General features: G+C 37.4%; 1 protein-coding gene across 1 annotated transcript; it reads right to left on the reverse strand.

The window, feature by feature from the left end:
• Positions 1–7,080: 7,080 nt before the first annotated feature.
• On the reverse strand, positions 7,081–11,220 carry GPR33 (G protein-coupled receptor 33). The gene is made up of 2 exons (XM_006906867.2): positions 11,154–11,220; positions 7,081–8,222 (listed from the first exon to the last, which is right to left on the reverse strand). Exon 2 carries the CDS (start codon positions 8,214–8,216, stop codon positions 7,194–7,196), a length of 1,023 nt encoding a protein of 340 aa, XP_006906929.1. The 5' UTR covers positions 8,217–8,222; positions 11,154–11,220; the 3' UTR covers positions 7,081–7,193.
• Positions 11,221–20,891: the final 9,671 nt, after the last annotated feature.

Consider the following 20,891-nt stretch of genomic DNA (forward strand, 5'->3'; position numbering starts at 1 on the left):
TTCCATCCATTTCCTGTCAGAGCTTCCCATTGGCAAAACCCAACCAGACATCAGGAAACATGGGGACTTGTTGATGTCCTAGCCTCAAAGGCAGAAAATAGGGTGAAGGATGATTGAGTGTGGATTTGGAAGGCAAGCAGAAGATATTTGGCATACTGACTAAAGAGGTCCTGAAGGTCACAATGAGGACTCTTTTGTCACCTTTTTTCTTGAAAGATGACAGCTGGGAAGACAAAGAGATAGCTGCAGTTAACATTTCTAGTGGAATGCCTTAATTTCTCCAAGAGTTTAGAGAGGTGGAGTTTGACATAGTGAGTTATCAGTGTAAGATGAGTCAAAATCCTTGACCCCTACCCCCTTTTTTCCCCAATCACTGGGGATATGGCAAGAAATCAGAAGAGAATGGTTGCTGGGATCCTAGCTTTGGTAAAAATGCTCCCTACATAGTTCAACTTACATGGTAGGAAGGGATGGAGCCACTGACTTCCAAGAGTCTTGCAGACTTGAATAAAAAGCATATTAGAGCAGGCTACTAAGGACATAAGTCCTTAGTGCTCTCCTGGGATCTTTTGGACTATGGGGGAAGGGACCTGGAATCAGATTTGATTTGATACAGAAAAAAATAATGAATAATTTTCACTGTCTTTGAGTGTTGTAACTAAGGTCATACTGACTCCAGCAGGAAGTAAATAAGTAATAGAGATTTCAATAATGAATTGTTAATATACACTTAACTCTTCAGTTCCTTTTGCTTGGGATGTAAAGGGAAAGCAGTAGTATCAGATGGCAGCCCCCTGATTGTTTGCTCTTTTTGGCAAGTGAAGCAAAAGAAATACAGTAGGTCCTCAGCATGTTTGAGGAAGGACATCCTAAAAATCTCACAAATACAAAAAATTCCAACTCCAAAATTAAATAATAATGACATTCATGTATTTATCCAATTATTTATAAGTATTTATTTATCATGCCAGGTACTGAGCTAGGTGTTAGGAGTGTATGAGGAATAAGATGCTGTTCTTACTCTCAGGGAGTTCGGAATTTAGTGAAAAGACAAGGCAAACAATGGGAAGCATTAGAAAAACTGTTTCTCTTTCCACCTTTGTGATCTTTCCCTTCCTATAGGGGAAGGACAGGACTTGGAAGAGGAGCCACCTCCTGGAAAGCCTGAACCAAATTAAACAGGTGACTGGCCTTAACTGCAGGGGAGATAGGATCTGTGGCCCAAACAATTTGATATAAAACTGATTTTCAGGGCCATACTACATTTAGGCAAATATTTTTCTTAGTCATCAACTGACTCTGTCTTTAGAATACCTCTCTGTTTTTCTCTTTTATAGCTACACTTCCTATACAGTAAGTCCTCACCTAACATTGTTGATAGGTTCTGTGACTTTAAACGAAACGACGTATAATGAAACCAATTTTACCATAGGCTAATTGATATACACAAGAGTTAAGTTCCTACAACATCTAATCAATGTTATAATGAAATGTTGTTGAATGAAATGATGTTATTTGAGGACCTGCTATACTTATGTTGCCTTCGGAGTCTCCAAAATTCACTTCAGGCTTGATCTCCAACTCAGAAGTTTTCCTTCTAGGCTACAATCAAAAGTCTAATATTCTAAATACTGTGTTTAGAGGCACTCTGCTGGATGTGAAGCCGATTAAAGTAATTCCTATTAAGTTGTGAATGAAACAACAGTTTTAAAAGGTATATTTGCATTTTAATAGCAGTCCCTTAACACAAATTAATCTCTAATTGGTAGAATGTGCGAGAGTTACTTTTTGTGGGAAGGAGGGGGACTTACTCCTTAATTTTTTAAGTTTAAAATAGTTGTTTTTCTCGGAGCCTCTGGATTCTCACCTCCCAGTCACTCTTCACGCAATGCAGTTTTGCTTCTCTCTTCCTGGACCTAATCCCTTTGAAAAGCTTTTTAGGTTAAATTCAATGGACACCATCATCTTTTGAATAGTTTTTATGTTTGGGGAGATTTCCACACTGTGAATATCCTTTTTCCTCCCACATAGAAATCAGAACTCAGCCCTCCAGCCTCTTTTGCAGCTAGGATGCAGGCATGCCTATCAGACACCCTCATGCAAGATTAAATTTGGAAGTGAGCAATGTGAAAAAGTTTCCATTTTCCTGATGTCAGTGTTGGCAGAGCTTTCAGAAACAGGAGGGTTCAAAACCTGATGCAGAAGTGGCATTGATGGCAGTAGCACTTGCACAAAACCAAGATGCTGGTATTTCGGGCTCAGTGGCAGCAGCAGCAGCAGTTTGTACCACTTATTAAAATAGAGAACACGAACCACAGATCCCTGATCTAGATAATTTTGTGGCATGTTTTAGGCACTGCTCCTGTTTTAGGCACTGCTGCCTTGAATATTTCTCCAGCCATTCTGATAATTCTGTGGGCTGCTTCATGTCCTTTAATAAATTAGTTTTTAGTTAAGCCAGTCAGGATAAAATCTGCTGTTTTCAACCAAGAACACTAACTGTCATCTTCATCTTTCCCCTCTTCCTCGACTTCTGAACCAACAGAATTTACAAGACAAGACTCCTTACTTTTCTCTGTCCCCACTGCCACTTAGTCTAGGCCACATCATCTGTTACCTGGGTGACTGCAACGCTGTCCAATTTGACCACTCACCCAGTTTTGACCTCTCCATGATAGCAGCCAGGTGATCTTTCTAAAATGCAAATCTTATTCTGTGATTCTTTGGCTTAAGACCCTTCAATGGCTCCCTAATACCATTATATCAAGTCCAAACTCCTTGATATAACTCTTGATATAAATAAGGGTTAAGTTCCTACATCATCTCATCAATGTTATAATGAAATGAAGTTGAATGAAATGATGCTATTTGAGGACCTGCTGTACTTATGCTGCTTTCAGAGTCTCCAAAAGCAGGGGCTTTCAGGGTCTAGGCCTGGATGGCCTTTCTAGCTCATCCTGGCCAAGCCAGTTCCTCACACCTATGCTCTAATCATGCTCCTTTCTTGCTCTGGACCAGCAGCAATGGATCCCCTAAGGTCCTGTTAGACATGTAGATTCTCAGCCCTACTCCAGACTTACTGATTCAGCGTCAGCATTTAAACAAATCATGAGGTGATTTATACGCATATTGCAGGTTGGGTTGTGCTGCGGTAGAGCATTGTACTTTCTTCCCCTGGGACTTTCACGCATCTGGCTTCCTCTGTTGCACTATCTTTCCTCTTCTTTACACATTTAACACTGTTCTGCAAGACTTATCCAGGAAAACATCTGTGACTGGTTTCAGCTGGGTTGGGGGCTTTCGTTTGTCACTACAAACATGGCATTTATTCCTTTGTACTGTAATGATGTTTCTACTTTTTTTTCTTTCCCATTGAATAGAGTTGTACTTTAGAGTTGACTGAGAACTTAAAAAAAAATACATAAATTCCTGGGTCCTGTCCCCAGAAATTTTGAGTTTAATTGGTTTGGGTAAGGCCTAGACACTGGTGTTTTAAAAACGTGTCTCAGATAATTATAAGGAAGAGGCATATTCAGAACTAGACTTTAAGCTTCTTGAGGACAGGGATTATGTGTCTTATTCACTGTAGTATTCTCAGAGTCATCCGCCATGGTGTCAGATACTTAAACAATACTAGTACATAATTGTTGCCCCTAGTTTCTCAGGAATGTTGAATCAGATTTGCGTTGTGCTCACCATCCTACCTTACACCCCAATCCCTCTTGAATGTGTTAATAGCTGAAATGCGTGTTCATCTTGTTAAAACATGGAGCCATTTCTTGAGGAAAGAATTTGAAATGGCACTTGAAACATATTAACATTGTTTTGAAACACTATCTCTACACACCAGTTCTGTAAAGCAGAACCACTAATTCTTCGCATATAAACCTCTTGGGCCCTGAGAATTCACGACAGTGAGGAGGTTGATGATATAGACATGACTATGACAAGTGGGTTTTCTAGAAGTTAACCATAGTTTTGTGGGAAGTTAAAAAAATACATTTGGGAGAGTTTTTTTTTAAAGTTTACACCCCATTTTCTTAAAATTTAAAATGACTTCTTAAAAAAACTCTTAATATCTTATATTTATGTAGTGTTTTATATTTTAGAAGTCATTTCATATCCATAATCTCATTTGGAGATGTCCCCATATCGTAGACGAAGAAGCTGAGGCCCAGAAAATGTGAATAACCTGCCCCAAATAAAACGCCAAAGTAGAGATAAAGCCAGACTACCACGCAAATCTGATTCAAGTTCAATTCAATTTTTTTTTTCACTTTGTCTACGGCATTTTCTAGGCACTTCTGATTGACTTTTGCAGCCAAGAAGGTGACTTGAAATAAACAGATTAGGTGGATCTGGGCTGAAAGCCCAGCCTCACTGCTTCCAAGCAGTGACCTCAAGCAGTGAGTATAGTGGTTAAGAACACAAATTCTAGCACGAGATTGCCTGGACTTATAATACTGTTTCTTCCAATTGCTTACTATATGGCCTTGGGCAAGTGCCTCAGTTCCACAGTCTGTAAAATAGAGATAATAATATGACCTACTTCATAGAATTCCTGTAGGATTAAGTGAACTCCTTTTAATTAATTAATTAATTAATTAATTTTATAACGAAGTGAGTTACCATTTGTAAAGCATTTAGACTCATGCTTTGGGCCAAGGTAGGCATGATGTAAATCTTTCTTAAGTAAAAATCTGGTTTGATCCTATTATTTTACACCTAAAGTCATTTTTTCAAGTCACACGTTGTGATAACTTATATTCAATTTTCATTAAATATCTTTTTCTGGATATCGATCACATATAGTATTACAGAAAAGAAATGGTGTGGTCGATAAATTTTTTCTGTTCTGGAGGAGTTTATGATCTCTAGAGAGATGGAGCAATGTACATAAGAGAGCCTGGAGAGAGCACTTCCTTATTTGTTATTGTTAACAGGTCTGAGGGAGGCAATGGCTCTCTCTGTAGCTGCTAGGTTTCCCAAACATGATTCTTGTTTCAAAAATCCTATGTTCCATTTAATAACTTTCTTAAGTCCTGCATTATGAACTTCAGTGGGCTTGTCAGAACCTGGGAGAGTGTGAAGAGGGAAGAAGCACCAGCCCCCTCTTGCTGCAGGGACACTCAGAGCCACAGCCTGGTCATCATTCCGACTCTTCCCTCTCTGGGAAACCATTCAGGCTCCAAAAGCTTGAAATAGGGCCAGCGATGAAAGTTTTCATCTACCCAAAGCTTTTTATCCCTCGTATTCAAAGTGAGAGAGACCAAGCCCCCAGTTGCCCAGGGAAGCAGTGATACCAAGTCAATTAGCAGAATTTCTAGGGCATCGAACTACTGTTATTTTCCTTCTATAAAAAGCTAGTAATGAAGATTAATTTCCCTTCCTTACTGTAATCCCTTGTAATTAATATCAGCCATTTTGGGGATTTCTAAATAAGATACATGCCTGTGGTTTGGGATAGTTTGTGCTAGTTGGAAAACTAGCTGGCATATTTAGGGGCTGAGTGTGCATTATGGTCTAAATATCTCCATTCTGTATCAATTGAACTATCTATTTATTGCTATCTTGTGACTGATAGAACTAACTAAAAGTAATAGGTCAGCAATACTAAATGGTCCTTTATAACTCAGGAGAGTGATGTATTACAAAAAATTTGAAGCAAAACTTGAAAACCAGGGAAGATGAATTAATATTGTTATTGTTATTCTAAAATTAAATATACTCTGATATTACCCAGATAGATTCTTAAACATTTATAATGTCTTAGTTCTATAGTTCTGAGACGACTTAATCTCTGGGTATTAAAAAGAGACATTTAAGATCTCTTTATACTTAAATATCAAAGTATAAACATCTTTATACTTTAACGTGGATATGACAAGATGAGTGCCTTGTCATCTCTATGTTAAATTTTGTTCATATTAATTACATAACTTAGGTGCTATCTAAAATAAAGAAGAATTTCAGTCCAAATGTCTTTTTGCAGAAGATTTTGTGACCGAGAATTCAGATCAATGGATATTATTGGTATTTAAAAATAGATATTCTCATAGCCTTAAAAATCAGAGGTTAAGAATCACACATGCACCACTTCATACTGACTAGGATGGCTATACATTAAAAATGAAAATAATAAGTGGAGAATAATAATGATAAAGTAATAATAAAATATAAAATAATAAGTGGAGAAACTGGAACTTTTGTACATTGCTAGTGGGAATATAACATGGTACAGCTCCTGTGGAAAAGTTTGGCGGTTCCTCAAAAGGTTAAACAGAATTACCATATGACCCAGCCATTAAAAATAATTCAAAATAATTCAAAACAAGAACTCAAACAGATACTTTTTGTTCATAGTAGCATTATTTATAACAGTAAAAGGTGGAAATAATTTAACTGTTTCTTAAGAGAAGAATGGATAAACAAAATATGGTATATACATATAATGGAATATTAGCCATAAAAAAGAATGAAGTTTTGAGACATGTTACGACATGGATGAACCTTGAAAACATTATGTTAAGTAAAATAAGCCAGACACAAAAGAAGAAATATTGTATGATTCCATTTATATGAAATATCTAGAATAGGCAAATTCATAGAGACAGAAAGTAGATTGGAAATTATGTGGAGGCTGAGCGGGGAATGAGGTGTTTAATGCGTGCAGAGTTTCTGTTTGGGGTGCTAAAAAATTTTGGAAATAGTGATGATGTTGCAAACATTGTGAATCTATTTAATGTCACTGAAATTTACACTTAAAATGGTGAAAAAGGCAAATTTTATCTTATACAATTGACTCTTGGACAACATGGGTGGTTAGGGCATTGACCCCTGGTGGAGTCAGAAATCCATGTATAACTTTTGACTCTCCCAAAACTACTAATAGCCTACCGTTGACTGGAAGCTTTATGAGTAATATAAACATACTTGTACATTATATGTATTATATACTACTGGCGCAGTCCAAACTATGTTGTTCAAGGGTCAACTGTATGTATTTTACCACAATTAAAAAAAGAGGAAAAATTACATTTATAACATCACCTATTGCTTACTTTCTTACAGCCCTTTCAATATTCATAGGTCTAACTACATAGTACAGACTAGATGTCTCTCTAATACGGGGACTATATTCTATATCTGGTGGTATAATTGATTAAGTTCACGTTTGCTCTGGACCCCTGAATTTAAATGTAGCCTTCTGAATTTAAGTTTTCTGTCCTTTCTGCAGAAGAATCCTCACTGAATGTTGACTCAAACAGAGCTAGAATGGACTTCTTGAAAATCTTTTTGAAGTTCTCCCCAATAAATAGGTAGAGTGTGGGAGAAAAGACAGTATTGAAAAAAATGCTTATCACTGTAAGTATGGCAGTCAACTTTAAAAGCAATGATTGGTTCCCAATGAGAATTAAGCCCTGGTATACATGGTAGGGCATCCAACACACAAAAAAAGAGATAATGGCAGTCATTATGACTTTCAAGGGCTTATTGGATTTAAATAGTCCCCTCGATTTCATCTTGCTAGCTACTCTTCCATAACAAAAACTGATGATGGAGAAAGGCAGAAGAAAGCCCAGAAAGAAGCGCCCGATGAAAAAGGCTACATGAATCCACTTTCTTAATGTTTGTATCTTTTCGCTTTCCCAGTTCGAAGACACAGCATAGTTATTTCGGCAAATCACCATTCCTTTATGGTCTTCATGTGTCTCCCTGAAAACCAAATAGGGCAGGCCGAGGGCAATGGCAGAGATCCAGACTCCCAAGATGATGCTGGAAGCCCAGCGTGGAGTTCGGTGCAGCTGTGACCACACCGGGTGAAGAGTAAGAAGATAACGATCAACACTGATGGCTGAGAGGAAGAAAATAGAGGCGAACATTACTGTAGACAAAATGCTGTTGAAGATCTTGCACGTGGTGGTTCCAAAGCTCCAGTGATTGTTCTGAAGGGAGGAGGTGGCTATAAATGGCAGAATCAATGTTGAAATAAAATATGAGAGAATGAGATGAAAAAAGAAAAGCGTGTTGACAGTCTTTTTCATCTTGAACTTTAGCACCCATAAGTAGAGACCATTGGTGATAGTACCAATTGTAGCTGACATGAACAAAAGAATGACAATGATCATTTTTGAGGCAGGAGCTGGTAAGTGAGTGCTGTTTCTTACTAAGGTAGAGACACTGAGCAGGTAATCAGTAGCGTTGATCAGATCCATAATTACCTGTGGAATGAGAAACTAAAAATAACAAAAAAGAAGCAAAAGAAAAGTTTAAATATAGAAACTAAAATACTTATTTTTGCACAGTTACAGTCAAAATGACAATATTTTTTAGATGGCAAACATAATATTTCTGTAATAACTCAAATCAGATATTTTCCCTAAGGTCCATATTTTTATTTTGTATTAGGAATTAAGATCAGATTAATTTGAGCATCAAAAAAAAAAAAAGAAAATACTACAAATGAAATGAAATTAATGTGAAATGAATATTTTGACTTCCTTAAGTAATTAATTTAGGTAGCTAAAAATCTTTTATTTAGACATTAACCAGAAGCCTGACCCTTCTTGGTAAGTACAACTTCTTGAATAAGTCAATGTAGAGTCTGTTTTACTTGACTAAGACTTGATCAGAGCAAGTATTGCTAATGAGATTGAATAACAAAATAACACGTGCTGCAAATCAGTAATCATGAGGAGCTATAATTAGATTTCTCTCAAAAGCTAATTATATATAGTAAATGCTATTACCTACTATTCTAACACTCAGCACATAACAGCAAGAACTGATAGTCACATGGGAGTCCTAGGGCACCGTAAGATTGTGAAGTGCCTTCAGAAATATCAATGAAAGAGGAAAGTGTATTGTAAAATATAGTAGTAGTTCTCTCTTATTTGAGGAGGAGAAAGAGGGAGAGAAGTCAAGGAACTGATATTTCTTTAATACTCGTTATATATCAGGAGCTTTATATGAAAATAATTTCTTCTTTTCCTCGCAAAGGCAAATATGTAAACAGAGGAGAAAGCGAGGCTTACAAGGATTAAAATTCTTATTCATCATCATCTCCTACCATGCCTCCATTGTGCCAGGTAGGGAACACTACCAGTGTCTGATGTTACTTCTTTGAAAATTGGTAATTCTTGTATAGTATTTTGATACTGCTGTATGGGTCAGAGTATTTGATTATCCAAAATATACCATTTCTTGAATAATAGTTTCTATAGTATTGAAAATATAAACCTGAGAATGTTTTGGAAAATAGCTATCATAACAGACTCATACCAAGAGACTAGTTTTTGGTAAATTGGATAAAGCAATGCAAATTACTAATTTTTTTTTTTCACTAAGCAAAGATGTTCTAAGAATACACACATACACACACACACACACATATGAAATAAAAAATTGCTATTAAAATCACAATTGCTTTAAGTTAATTATGCCTTCTAAGGGAGTTGCAAAGTTTTTCTTCAAAGTAGGAAAACAGTTCTCTTCAGGAAAATACCTTAGTAGTCTGCTTTGGGAAAAAACAGTGAAGTCTAAGGACATGGAGTGGATAGGCAATGGTGAGTGAAGGAGTGGGAACCTGAGAAAGAGGCTGCATGAAGGTCCTGGGACCATGAGAAGAAGGAGGAAGTGTGAAGATGTCTTCAGAGAGGAGGGCACAGGGAAAACACTGCAGGAAGTTAGGAGGCTTGAGGAGCAGAAAGAGTCAAGGGGATATTCTGATGAGCAGAAATGACCCAGGAAATTTAAAATGAGGAATGTCTAATATTCAATTTTAATCCATTTGCTATGCTTTGACATACTGTAATGTCCTTTTCATTAATTGCAACTGTCTTGTGTTGATGGTTGCTCAGGGAAATTGAAGGCAAAGCACTTGTGTTCCCTATTTGGGATAGAGTGGGATGGAGAGAAGAGGCCAGCAGCAGTAGGTGAGATGTGAATGAAATGATGAAAATGGTGCAAACTGGACAGATATTAGGGTACAGTAGACAAAGAGAAACAAAATCTCATAGAGAATTTCTGATACAGTTCGTATTTGGCCTGTGTGTGTGTGTCTGTGTGCCTGTAGTCTGTTTGTATATCTGCAGTGTATTCGTGTGTATGCATGTGGCTATACAGTCTCTCTGTGCGTCTCTGTGGAGTGTTTTAAATCCATAGAGGAGTGTGTGTGGAACTGTGTGTGTGTGTGAGATCTGTGCATCTGTGCTGTATTTGTGTGTATGTGTGTATATTTGTGTGTGGTCTCTGTGTGTATAGTGTATAGTGTCTGTGGTCTGTGTGTATTCATCTGCGTAGTGTGTGTATGGGTGGTGTTCGTATGTCTGGTATGTGTGTGTCTGTGTGGTCTCTTTGTGCATGTGCATTTGAGAAACTGGATTCCTGAATTATAGGAAGATTTAAAGAAATGTGTGGCTGAACTCAGAAGGGCATCTGAAAGTAATGTAGGGCTTGAGCAAAATCAACATTGGTAGTGGTTCTGAATGCCACATAAATTTTCCTAGGAACTTTGATTTATTGCACATAACCAGATTTCTCCATCCTTAAACATCTTTTAAAATGGTTTTAAAGTACATGAGTATAAATTGGTGGGACAGAGCTCAGGCTCTGGCATCCTACAGAACTGGGTTTGGATCCTACCTCTACCACTTACCAGCTTTGTGACATTGAAGTCTTAATTCTGACCCTTTTTCACCTTCTAAACCACAATTAGTTTTTATGAGGACTAAATGAGATAATGTATATAAATCACGTAGCTCCTCTCATGGTGCATATTAAGCACTCAATAGCTTTATACCTATTATTTCACTCAACTTGTTATGTTAAGGCTGCAAGAGCCTCATTTTGCCCTTTTAATGTCACAGGCCACACTTCTTTCCTCCCTAAAGCCTCTCTACTGAATTCTAGAGTATCATCAGGAGTTTCTGAAAAAATTTAAATGTCCATCTATCTTGGCAGAAGCGCTCAGATTTATAGTTAGTTTTGAGGCCTTGCTGTTGTGATACTTTTGGCACAAGTGCCTTTCGGGAAGACTCCCCTGTCTCCTTGGGGGCACTGTACTCCTGTCGGGGGAGCTGTTCTGCAGTAAGCCTAAGAGGGCCTATTTAGATTATAGCACTAGGATAAACCTTCTGGCCCAGGCATCTTACCTTGGAGTTATATCTTCATGTCAAATGGTCTTGCTCAGGCCAGTGTCTCTAAATCAGCAATCTTCTCTCTGGCAACGGAGGCAAAAGTCAGTGATATTTTGCCTTTCTTCTTGCTGATGCTACTCCCTAAACTTGAACCTACTATTTAAATATACAGTGAGGTCTTCTTATTTTTTCCCAGTTCCTCTTTTCTGTAGAATGTATGCTATGGAGGTGGAGGCAGAGAGATGAGTACTTCTTCAAATCATTTCTCCATTTTAAGGGGAGATTTTAAAAATCTTACAAACAAGGTTATTCTATTTAAAGCCGAGGAGCTCATCTAAGGTGTTAACAAAAGATTGATTAAAAATTATCTTTTCCTATATGGTCGTTTTATCAGGCACCCACTCTGCCTCAATTCTAGGATGTCATTAGCATAGGAATTCATGGTGTTGGGTACAAAGGGAAGTGGTAAATATCAGGCATGGAAAAAAATGTAATCTGGAAATAAGCTACCTAATCTTGCTGAAGAGAAAATGGTCAGAAAGAAAAACTTAAACACAGTTTCGCATTAAGATAGAATGTAAGAGTACAGGCCAAAGATTAATATTATTTAGTTTGGAAAGATGAAGACTGACAGGCAGATCAATTTGCATTTGTGCAACCACCAAAAATGGTTGAAACAACAGGGTTGGTTACCATATCCTAGAAGATGATCTCATTATAAGACAATTTTACCACATAGGTAATACATTTGTGAACAGAGTCCTGCGTTTTCTATTTTCCTCTCTCTAATCTATCTCAGACAGTTTTTAGAATCAGCCTGCGTGCTGACCTCAGTGTCCTGATTTCTTTCCTGCTTGCTTTCCTCTTTATCTCTTCACCACCATTGGAGAAAATACATCAAAACGGCAGTGTGGCTTCGGTGGGAATCAGTTACCCACCGAACTGTGTTAGACTTAGAATTGTAAAGCTTTTACTGCTACTATAGCTTTATTAAAAATAGACTTAAGTTTTTGTTCTTAATTCCCTGGGGCTGTCACCTTCAACCTAAGAACTTGATCTTCTTTGCTTCGGGATAAGGATAAATTTTCAAACTTGCTACTGGATTTTAAAAGTGACTTTTTTGCCAGGTTTTCATATCCTTTGGGTTAATTTACAGATCTGGAAGTAACTCGAGATATTATTTGATCCGAGTCCACTAATTTGGAAGATTAGCAAACTGAGACACAGAGAGGTTAAGTGATTCACTACAGGTTTTCAACAAAAAAAGAAGCAAGGTCTCCTTTCATTGCCCTATGCAATTTCATTCATTAAAAAAGGGGGGTGTGGGATTTGGACCAGGATATTCCTCATCTCTCCTCCACCCGGTGTTTTCAAATTTTACAATTAGCAAAATTCAAAAATAACAAGTACATTAACCGCTAGTGTTGAATTCCCACCCTCTAAACATGCATAAGGGCTTGTGTTTGAGGAAGTAACTTTTGTGGTTTTGGTGATGTGACTCCATTCATTTCACTTTTCATATTTCATATTAAGTCAGGTGGTTTCAAGAAAACAACTTATTGAAATGGAAACTGTTTTATGTTGTTTTAATGGAAACACAGTATGAAATACATAGAAATGCAGAAGTAGGTGGTGTTGCAGAATCAAATACTTGAAAAATCTAGGAATTCATAAATGCGTATAAATTTAAGAGCTGAAGGAGACCAAGGATTTAATTTCGTCTATATGTGAAGAGACTAAGATTCATAGAGATATTTGAGAACTTGTCCTAGATTCCACTAGTTAATAAAAGAGTTAGGACAGAAATAACTTATACTAAAAAATACTGGTGTACTAATTACGGGCTATATAGTGATTGCATAAGATAGTATAGGCTAGAAAACAAAACCCTAGATATAAACTCTAACTCTGCTACTTGAAATATATACATATGTATATATATACCTCTGAGTCTCAGTCTCCTCATTTGCTCATTTGTAAGTGTAAAAAACCCACAAACCTCTCTTGAAGTATTCTTTTGAGGATTAAATGAGATACTGTACATAAGGGCTTCGCACAATACCTGACACATGGTACGTATTAAATAAATGATAGCTAATATTAATATTATGAAAGTTGTAGCAGAGAATACCAGCAAATCCGGTGGGGTGAAGAAAATCTCCGCACACTGCAATTCAAGAAACATATATTGAGTATCTAATGCATGCCAGATAGTGTTTGAACCTGGGCAAAGTAAATAATTGAGACTAATTGCCCTTAGTATTTACAGTTATTAAATAAGATACATGAATTGAATGTGAGGAGAGCTTATTTGAGGCCTTGGAAACAGTATACTTAAAGGCCCGGCAAAAGAGAGCGATGCTTCATTTGTCTGGCCCAATTCTGCACTTTTCGATGTCACTTCTTACCACATTCCAGCACGGTGTGAACACCAATGCAGGTACTAGTCTGGTTGTTTCCATTCCAGCTAAAGTCAGAATCACTTGGAGGTCTTTAAAAAACTGCAGCGCATTCCTCAGACTTAGTTCCTTTATTTAGTATTTACCAAGTACGTACTGTATTTTAAGAACTGTTCTTGCTACTGGGGATATAGAGTAAATGAGAAGAGTTTTGTTCTCACGTAGCTTACATTCTGGTGGGGAGAGATGGATAACAAACTACCAAATAAAGAAATATCAGCTAGCATTACAGTACTATGCAGAGTATTAAAACATGGAAATGTGATGAGTAATTAAGTGGCTATGTGATAGATGGGGTGATTGGAAAGATGTTTCCTTAGGTGATATTTAATAGGAATGGAACGACACAAAGGGGCCAACTGTGCAGTGATTAGAGGAAGTACATTACCCTGGACCTAACTCACATCCTGCTCCATGTCTGTTTCTTCCATATGGATCCCTTTTTATCTCCTATCTGCTCTTACTCTCCTAATTGAGTCTCCCTGTCTCTTGGAATCTTTGGTTCGTGACTTTTCAACTTCATTCCACAATTTATGACTTGCATTCTTCTCCTTGGCAGGGTCCTTGTTATGATACCATTCCCAGAAACAAGAATTCAGCTGTATTTAGGAGATGCTCTCCAGGGTTCTGTTTCCAGCCTCATTGGATGCGGTCTACCATATCAGGCTCCAGAACCTTTCCATGTCTAGATAGTGTTCCTGGAACTGCAGGTAGGTTGTATCTGGAGGAGAGGAAGAAGGCGAGGCTGGGAAGTTGGCCCAGATCTTGATTATGAAAGGATTCGGATTCAGGTTCAGTCTTGGGGGAGAAAGGTTTGGGGTTTAGGGCACAGTAGAGAAATAGACTTTCCACAGGAGTGAAAGAGTTAAGGCCTTGGATAGATTTGTTATTCTGCGAATTCAGATCTAAGGTAATCTGCTGCAAGTGATTAGAGGAAGGATTTCAGAAAGTGAGGAGGGTTTAGAATTTCCTATGAAAATGATGAGACATATAAACAGTTATTGAGTGGTGTTAAAGGTCTGTTTGAGATTAGGGATTACTTTTTTTGTGGGCCTACTCTCCTGGGAAGGGGAAAAATACCTCACCGTGCAAATTTTAAATTCTGAGCAGCTCACTCTGTTACATATACCTCCAGCTTGAGTACAGAAGCAGAAGCAGATTGTCAACGTATTCAAAATATAGATGGTTTTTAAGCTAATGCTACCGGGAGAGGAGGCCAGCAGAGTTGAAAGTGCTGGTAAGAGAGCTGTAGAAGTGATGCTGCTGGGGGTTTAGGTGGAAGAGGGAGTGTGTGAAGCCATGATGAGTTTGACAGATGGTGGAAAGGGAGAGTTTGTTTTTTTTACAACCCCATACTCAAGTTTCCCTATTGGCTTTCTTAAAGTCTATTCTCTGCACCCTAGGGTGGTCAGGTGCTGGCAGAGTGGTAGTGTCTGTACAAGTATAGAAGACTGCGATTCGAGTGTGGGAAATTGTAATTTTCGATTTTCAAGATGTAGCAGCAGTTCTGTGTGATGGTGAGGTCTCAAGAGTGTGGCAAAGGAACCGAGATAATAAAGCAGTCGTTGAAATTGACATCAAGAAACTTGAAACTAAGGTATTGAAAACTAAGAGCAGTGGGAAATCAATGAAAGGTTTTAGGTAAGAAGTGATATGGTCACAGCAGTAGTTTAAAAAGATAGCCCGGCTTTTGAGGTGAAGAATGGATTGGTGACAGGCAAGAGTGAGTCCCCCCTAGAAGCAGACTCTGAGACAAGGATACTCTAGGGCAAGTGGTTTATTAGCAAATGATCCCAGGAAACCCAGGTAAGGGTTGGGGAAGGGATGCAGGGAAGAACAGGAGCAAATAAAGGGTGAATTGTTAAGCAAGATACAGCTGTAGGTAATTAATGCTTAATCCCATTGACAAATTCTGAATAATGGCATAGAGCACATACCTCTGAGTTACCTGACCTGAGGGACAAGGAGCTGGGGTATTTGTATACCAACTCCTGTCAGTTATTGGTTGAGATGCTCTTAGGGGGGTGTCAATTTTTTCACATAGGAACAGAGTAAGATTCTGTACCTGAAGAAAGCTTTTATTTTTGGAAAAAAAAGTAGATTCTGGCACAAGGAAGTTTAGCTAGCAAGGACTGACATGGTAAAGACAAGGAATTATGAGTGGGCATCAAGGAGGATCTGCTACATCAATTAAAAGGCTATCTTATTAGTTCAAGCAAAAGATAAAGATGGCTTGGACTAGCGTAGTGGTTATAAAGATGAAAAGAAATGATAGGATTTAAGAGGGGCGTATATACTACTTTATTGCATATTTGTTCATGCTATCTGTTTTGTTAACCATACTTGTAAAGGTTTTACATTTTTGATCTTCTTTTAAAGTAAATTGTAAGCCCAAGATATCCCAAGAAGACAAGAATAAAGTCTGATATTCCTTCTCCTGACTCAGGATACTAATTATTTAAAGATGAAAGTCTAAGGCGATGCTCTCCAACAGAAATATTATGGAACATTAAAAATTTACTAGAGGCCACATTTAAAAAAGTAAAAAGAAATACAGTAATTTTGCACTTAACATCATCGATAGATTTTGCAACTTTAAGTAAAATGACAAATGATGAAACCAATTTTACCATAGGCTAATTGATATAAACAAGAATTAAGTTCCTACAGCATTGCATCAATGTTATAATAAAACGATGTTATTTGAGGACTTGCTGTATGTAGAATTCATTTTTATAATGTTTCATTTAACCCAATATAGTCAAATATTATCATTTCAACATATAATCAATACAAAACTTATTGATGAGGTAATTTCATCCTTTGTGTTAATTTTAAAATCTGTTGCATATTTTACACTTAAAACACATCTCAGTTTGAACTAGCACATTTCAAATGCTCAATAGCTGCCATATTGGACAGTGCAGGTGTAGGGTAGGGTTTAAAAAATGCATTTTTTAGTAGTGTATTATACATAGCCACTACCTAGTAGACGGAAGATATTTTACATTTAAGTATTGGATGTTAAAACTAAAATGGAACAGGCAATATTAATATGGTTTCTGACTTTCCTCCACATTATTATTTTGATATTTACAAATCAAGTGAAAGATACAATTTTTAAACTTAGTTTAGGTTTCTACCAATGAGAACTAAACAACTGGAATAACAAGTTTTTAAACAAACTTTTTGACCTTAAAATAGCTAGTAAGGGTGGTTTCCTTAAGATAAATATTTCTTATTGTTTTCTAGTTGGACAGGAAGTCCCCTTTAAGTTTTTGATATCAGAATCAGCATTTTTATAGCTTGCTTTACTTTCATGTCTCTCAGGCAGTATCCTAGTGTGCTCTTTTTCTTTCCTTATTTTAAAAATACAATTATCAGAAGATAATGTAAGACTTGAATTCAGAGCTCATTGTCTTATGAATCGTTCCTTTTCTTTCTCCATCTTCATGATGGAAATGAAAAATTTCTAATGCCAGATAAGTGAAATAACTCAGGACAATATAAAATGGTCCTTGAGTGAGATTATGAGCTTACCATCGAAGGTCCAGATGAATGGAACTAAATATTTTAATATAATTCTATTTATAAAACTGTTTTCTTTAAGATATTCTTATGAAATTCTATTTATAAAACTGTATTCTTTAAAATATTCTTATGAAAGCCATGGTCAGATGTGGCTCATTTATGTTTTTCTCCTGATCTGTGCAAATGGACATTATAAAAACCAAGTCAATTCAGGCATACTGTATCTTAATCACTGGGCATAAGGAGTCATAATGGCCATACCTACTTTGGAGATAAAGAGTTTACTACTGGCTATCAGAATCTCATTTTTATGAACTCTTTAGGGAGTGTGGGGTAGGTTTCCTTATTTTATAAATAAAGCATTCCCCTGAAGAGCCTGGGCCATCACTTAAAGGGTGACCAAGGAAGTAATCTAACAAAGTGTAAAAAACCCTTTGGAACTTTGGTTTTGGATGCACCTGGGTTCAAATCCCGGCTTTATTATTTTTTTATAAGATATACCTAAGTCTTATTATTTATATTCTCTAAGTTTCAGATGTTCCCTATTAATACTAAAGAGTTTTTAAAAAGTGTCTATAATTCACTAGGTTTTTTTTGTTATGATGTATACATCTAAATATGTATGTATACTTATATAAAAATGGAACTACATTATACACCCTGTTTGCTAACTTTTGGCATTTAATTATATTTTATAAATGTTTTCCATATCAATAAATGAATATGCTGATAAATACACACCTATGTCATCATTTTATTAAATACTTAATATTCATTGCAGGGTATTTTGAAGATTAAATGAGATAAAATATGTGAACATAACTGGCATATAGTAATTTAAAAATAACCACAGAATATAAATGGTACTGAAGTTCAAATTTCAGATGATCAGACTGCTGGTTGACCTTTGCACACCTATCGTTGTTAGCCACCATCATGCAGGCGGTCTCCACATAGAATTGCTTCGTACATCAGAACCAAGAATCTTGTGTCTCGGATATCACTGTCGGCACCAGAACAAAGGTGGCTTAGGGACCTGCATATAAGTAGTAGGTCACAGAGACTTCCTCTGATGGTAGATAATAAAATATTAAGGCTCCTTAGAGAAAGGAAGAAGGTCAGCAGACCCCTAGAGCAAAGAAAAACTTTAAAGAGATGGCTTCCTAGAGCAGAAAGTTAATTTTTATTTCTGTGAAGTTCTTCATTTCTAGTACCCTGGAAGTATTTGTTCCTTTCCTTATATAATAAACTCAGCTAATGACTTCTTACTTCAGCAAGATTATCAGATCATAAAGGATACTTCGGATTCCTATTTGAAAATATGTGTTTCTCCTACTACATTTCTAGTTTTAAAATACCCCTTAACATCCCAAGAATTATTTTTGAAAATGATCTTGGCTGCAATTCAAAAGACTGTATATAACACTTGCTAGGAGTGCTCTGAGATGGTCTGGGCTAGACGCATATCCAAGAGGCCGAGCTTGTAAGATGTCTTTAGTCATATGGGGCAGGGCCTAAGAGAGAAACTTTGAGGTCTATGGTTAGCCATCTGTCCTATATACTACACCTCTTGGGAAGGATACTCTGAGCTCTGGTTGCTAGTGAAAATAGAGCCTGGTGGGAAGGAGTGTTGCACATTTGGGATCATATGGTTGTCTCTGTGGTTTCTCCAACTAAGCCAAATGATGTTTCAATTCCTCAACAGAGGTTTCTATAAATATTAAATAAGAACATCAGTCATATGGTCAACTGATATTTATTGAAAGCATGTTACGTGTCAAGTATTGTGCTGGCACTGTCAAACACTTCTCTACCTACATGTAGAGAAGTAAACAAGACAGGAGGGGTTCAGCTATTGTGGAGTTTCTGAATTAGAGGAAAAACCGGAGATATGAAGCAAATAATGACAACTGTGTTTAGAGAAAATTGACCTAGACCAGGAGTCAAGGAGATTTCCTTGAGGAAGTGAATATGAGTTGAGACTTGAAGTTAGGTGGGTAATGAGAGTGAGAGACTGGCACTTCTAGCAAAGAAACACCTCGTGAGAAAGCCACAAGTATGACAGAGAACTGAAAGAAGTTCAATGAGGCTAGAGGGCAGAGAGCTAGGAAGAGGGACGGAGCAGATGTGCATAGGGCCAAATCATTTAGGGCTTTATAGGTCATGTTAATTGCACAGCATTTTATTTTAAGAGTGATGGGAAGGGAAGGGGGAAGATATCATATGTATTAGTTTGGTAGGGCTGCCATCACAAAATACCACAGACTTGGTGGTTTAAAGGACAGAAATTTATTTTCTCACAGTTCTGGAGGCTGGAAGTCCAAGTCAAGGTGCTGACAGAGTTGGTTTCTTTCAGCTTGCAGATGGCCCCCTTCTTGTTGTCTCTTCATTTGGTCTTTCCTCTGTGCATGTAGGTCCCCAGTGTCTCTTTGTGTGCCAAAATTCCCTCTTCCTTAAGAACATTGGTCAAATTGAACTAAAGCCCATCATTTGACTTCATTTTAACTTAGTTACCTCTTTAAAGGCTTTATCTCCAAAAGTGCCATATTCTGAGGTGTTGGAGGTTAGGGCTTCAACAAATGAATTTTAAGGGGACACGATTCAGCCCATAATACCATTTATATGTAGCGTAGTGTGGAGAATGGATTGAAGTTGAACAAGAGGAACAAGTTTGAGAAGCATTTTGATGGAGGATTGATAGGATCTAAGAATGAGAAAGAGTCAAAAATGACTCCTAAATTTCTGGCTTCTGCATCTGGATGGATTGTGATGCAGTTTATTTAGATAAAGAACAGTGGAGAAAGAGAACAATAGTTTATGGGGGGAGATGATGAGTTCAGTTCTGTTCATGTTGAATTTGAGGTGTCTGTCAGACATCAATAGGAGATGATGAGTAAATTGTTCACTGGAGAAGAAATCAGCTTCCATACCAGATAGAGCTGATTATTATATAGATCCACCTCTATAATAGACAAAATTTCTCTCACCTGGCCCTTATACTTTACTTTCTATGAAAAAATCTGTAGCCCTTTTCAAAAAGGGTGTGCTCTTGACATCCTTAGAAATCTGTTCTCAAAATTTGCTAGACTAAGGTTCAATAGCTACTTAAATTTAACATTGCAGAATATTTCTTTAACCATTTTCCATAGTCAGCTTGACTTGTGATTGAATGTGCATAAAGAAATTGCCTAATATTATTACCCTCTTCTTGAGAATAAAACTACACTTTTTATTTCCTTCCTGCATGCCAAAGCTTAGTAAAGGATGAGGTCTTGCACTAAAAATGAAGTCTGTAAAACTCTGACATAGATGGTAGAACAGAGGGTCTTTTTGTGGTAGCACAAAGTCCTAGGCAGTACAGCCCTATGGGGACTTGGTGGCTGCTCAGTGGGAGCAAGGGTGTAAATGGTAGATGGGGAGCAAAGAGGCAGTGTCAGGAAGCAAAAAGTGCTGCAGCCCTTGGGTCACGGTCAGTAGTGTCCTTGGAATGAAGACTGAGCCCTGGAGCTAAGTCAGAGGTCAGGAAAGGGCTGGGTCTGTCCAGGTAAAAAATAGGTTTGTCGAGTGCCCAGTCTCACATTACCTCAAGGGCCAGAGAGAAGATGCTGTCTTGCCAAAAGGTAGCTGTAAGGAATTATGATGACTAACCATCCTGGGGTTCCTGGAGCTGTATGTTCCTGGGGTGAGGCACTTCCAGTTTTAAAACTAGGAACTAAGTCCTGGGGAAACTGGGGTGAGTTGGTTACCTATGAAAAGATTCTAT

Source organism: Pteropus alecto, unplaced genomic scaffold (genome assembly GCF_000325575.1).
Source record: "Pteropus alecto unplaced genomic scaffold, ASM32557v1 scaffold171, whole genome shotgun sequence".
Lineage (NCBI taxonomy): Eukaryota > Metazoa > Chordata > Mammalia > Chiroptera > Pteropodidae > Pteropus > Pteropus alecto.